This window comes from Nicotiana tomentosiformis, chromosome 4, assembly GCF_000390325.3.
Source record: "Nicotiana tomentosiformis chromosome 4, ASM39032v3, whole genome shotgun sequence".
Taxonomy (NCBI): Eukaryota; Viridiplantae; Streptophyta; class Magnoliopsida; order Solanales; family Solanaceae; genus Nicotiana; species Nicotiana tomentosiformis.
In genome coordinates, this window is record NC_090815.1 from 65534701 (window position 1) to 65538244 (window position 3544).

The following is a 3544-nucleotide window of genomic DNA, read 5'->3' on the forward strand; positions in this document are numbered from 1 at the left end:
ATGGTATATCGATACTAAAAATCTCCCAATGTGAGATATGGAAATTAATTTGAACACTGTCTTGATCCTAAATTGAGGTTTGATGTTGATTAAGGCTTTCATTGACATTATGATAATCTTGTTGTATTATTTGTCATTCTATTGAGAGGGTGTTTATTTATACATACTAGTTCTATTCAACAGTACTAACGTCCCTTTTGCCGGGGTCACTGCATTTTTAAATGGATGCAGGTGGTTCCACAACAGGAGATATTGATCAGTGATAGCAGTGCACCTTCTTCCCAACTGACTTGGTGAGCCCCACTTCATTCCGGGGTCATGAATCTTTTGTACTTTATGTATTCTGTTTGAGGTATAGTCGGGGCCTTGTTGTCGGCATTATCATTGTACTCTCTTTATTTATAAAGGCTCCGTAGACATAGTGTGGGTTGTGTATTGGTGCTGGGAACGTCAAAATATATATATTATGTTGTGGTTGTATTACTTGTCCAATTGAGACTTTAAAAATGATGAAACTATTGGAAATAAATTGGTATTGTAGATGTGAACAATTTTTTTCTAATTAAGGAAAATATGCATTATCTCCATTCGTGGATGAGTTTGGGTAGAATGAAATCTAACAGGCTTGCTCGGTCGGGTTCATTCGGTTGAGCATCGGTCGCGCTCCTTGGTTTTGGGGCGTGACAGCGTACACCACGCAATTGATATCTCGGCTCGACCCGCTCAAGTTTATCTTTCAGAAGCTGATGCATGCCGGAAAGCATGCTAAATGGCAAATTCTCCTCAGCGAATTTGACATTGTGTACATAACCCAAAAGGCTATCAAAGGACAAGCTCTAGCTGACAACCTTGTCGAGAATCTAGTGGAGAAGGATTATGAGCCGCTCACTACGTACTTTCCTGACGAGGAGGTATTATTCGCTGGAGAAGATATCGTAGAATCATACCCTGGATGGAGAATGTTTTTCGACAGAGCGACGAATTTCAAAGGAGTAGGTATTTGGGCAGTCCTAATTTCGAAATCCGGACAACACTATCCAGCATCAGCAAATATAAGATTCCCTTATACCAATAATATGGCCGAGTACGAAGCGTACGTCCTTGGAATCAAGATGGCAGTCAGCATGAACATCAAAGAACTTTTGTTCATAGGGGATTCAGATCTATTTATACATCAAGTCCAAGGGGAGTGGTCTACCAAAAATGTCAAGATCCTTTCGTACCTGCATTGTGTAAAAGAGTTATGCAAGAAGTTCTCAAAGATTGAATTCAAGCACGTTCTCAGGATCCAGAATGAGTTTGCTGACGCTCTTGTAACCTTATCATCCATAATTCACCATCCAGATAAGAATTATATCGACCCTATTGAGGTAGAGATCAGGGATCAACATGTTTACTATTTTCATGTAGACCAACAATCAGACGGTTAACCATGGTACCACGACATCCGAAGATTCCTCAAAATATGAGAATACCCGGAGAATGCTACTAATAGTCAGAAGCGAGCACTCAGGAGGTTGGAAAATCACTTTTTACTTAATAGGGAAGTCCTGTATAGGAGGACCCCAGACTTGGGTTTGTTGAGATGTGTGGATGCCACTGAGGCAATTTGATTATTAGAAGAAATACATGCAGGAATGTGCAGACCCCACATGAACGGTTTCACATGACCATAGAAAGCGATAGTATCCGCTATGTACAGAAGTGTCACCAGTGCTAGATCCACGAGGATTTTTATCAGGGTTCCGCCCAATGAGTTGAATGTGATGGGTTCGCCTTGGCCGTTCGTTGCTTGGAGCATGGACGTGATTGGACCTATAGAGCCCGCTGTATCAAATGGGCACCAATTCATCTTGGTAGCCATCGACTACTTCACTAAATGGGTCGAAGCATCTACCTACAAGGCCGTCACAAAAAAGGTAGTGGCGGATTTCATCCGAAACAAAACCGTCTGTTGATTTGGGATATCTGAGTCAATCATAACTGACAACGCATCTAACCTCAACAGTGATCTCGTGAGGGATATCCGCAAGAAGTTCAGAATTGTCCACCACAACTCCACAACCCACATACCACAAATGAATGGAGCAATTGAGGCAGCCAACAAGAATATCAAGAGAATTCTGCGAAAGATAGTGGACAATCATAGGCAATGGCACGAGAAACTATCCTTCGCCTTACTAGGTTATCGGACCACCATGAGAACATCCATTGGGGCAATGCCATACATGTTGGTATATGGCACCGAAGGTGTGATACCCGTAGAGGTCGAGATACCATCCTTAAGAGTCATCCAAGAAGCCAAGTTAGACGATGCAGAGTGGATACGGGTCAGACAGGAACAACTCATGCTTATTGATGAAAAGAGAATGGATGCAGTATGCCTTGGTCAACTGTATCAGATTAGGATGGCCAGTGCATTTAACAAAAGGGTGAAGCCTCACCAGTTCACACCGGGGCAATTGGCTTCGAAGAAAATCTTTCCCCACCAAGGAAAGTTCGCACCGAATTGGCAAGGTCCTTACGTAGTTCACCGAGTGTTGTTGGGTGGAGCTCTAATCTTGGTAGAAATGGACGAAAGTGTCAGCACGAAACCCATCAACTCAGACGCAATCAAGAGATATTATGTTTGAAGGCAATATAGTTAGGTTTTACTGTAACAGAACTACGCTCAACCTGACTTCCCTCGGAGGCTACGTAGGCAACCCACGTAGGGTTCGATTTCTCTCTCCCCTGTCTTTTGTAATAGAAAATCCAAATATCATTTTGTATTGTATTTGGAACTACGCCACGACTTGATTTTCTTGGGAAGGAATACATAGCCAATCCTTATCAGATTCATTCATCTTTTGTAATTTAACTACGTTCTGGCCTAATTCCACATGGATACGTAGAGAGTCTGAAATAGACTCGGCCATTTCATTCTTAATCTCATTATTTTGCATCTATTGTAATCAAACTACGTCTTGACCTATTTGCGTTTGGATACGTAGGCTTCCTGAGTCAGGTTCTGTCATATTTATCATATTTTTATCATCATCCACGAATTACGTTCAGGACTGATTTCGTTTTGGATACGTAGGTTACCTGAAAGGGTTCGACCGTAACCCTAGAGAACCTTTGTAATGCATAAGTTCAAATTACAACGCAGTCGCAACGGCAAGAAGCCACATCGTCAAAAACATCATGGAAGATCAACATCAACGGGATAGAATTTTCAAGAAGCAACACTCGCGTTCAATGAACCTTCGAAGCATGTCACAATCCAGAATGACGACATTTGCCATAAAACAAAGATTTTCAAAAAATTCTTTCTAAAAAAATATATCGTAAATTGTTCCATCTACTGAACATCGTGGCGTAACTTTACCAGGAACGGGGCAAAGCCAGTACTATGGTCGACACAAACCAATCCCCCTCGTGCTAAGAATTTTTCTTTGAGTGCAGGGCCAATAAGATGCAGGGAAATGTTGGGAATACACTGGGGCAAATAACAGATCTGCCACTCTCTCAGGATTATCACCCCTATTCCTTTATGTAAGGC

At 41.8% G+C, this 3544-nt stretch overlaps 2 protein-coding genes across 2 annotated transcripts; both read left to right on the plus strand.

Annotated features, from left to right (window-relative positions):
* Positions 1–746: 746 nt before the first annotated feature.
* Positions 747–1430, plus strand: LOC138909836 (uncharacterized). Its single transcript, XM_070201052.1, has one exon. The coding sequence runs from the start codon at positions 747–749 to the stop codon at positions 1428–1430; it is 684 nt and encodes a 227-aa protein (XP_070057153.1).
* Positions 1431–2078: 648 nt separating this feature from the next.
* On the plus strand, positions 2079–2633 carry LOC104096973 (uncharacterized). Its single transcript, XM_018771091.2, has one exon. The coding sequence runs from the start codon at positions 2079–2081 to the stop codon at positions 2631–2633; it is 555 nt and encodes a 184-aa protein (XP_018626607.2).
* The last annotated feature ends 911 nt before the right edge of the window (positions 2634–3544 follow it).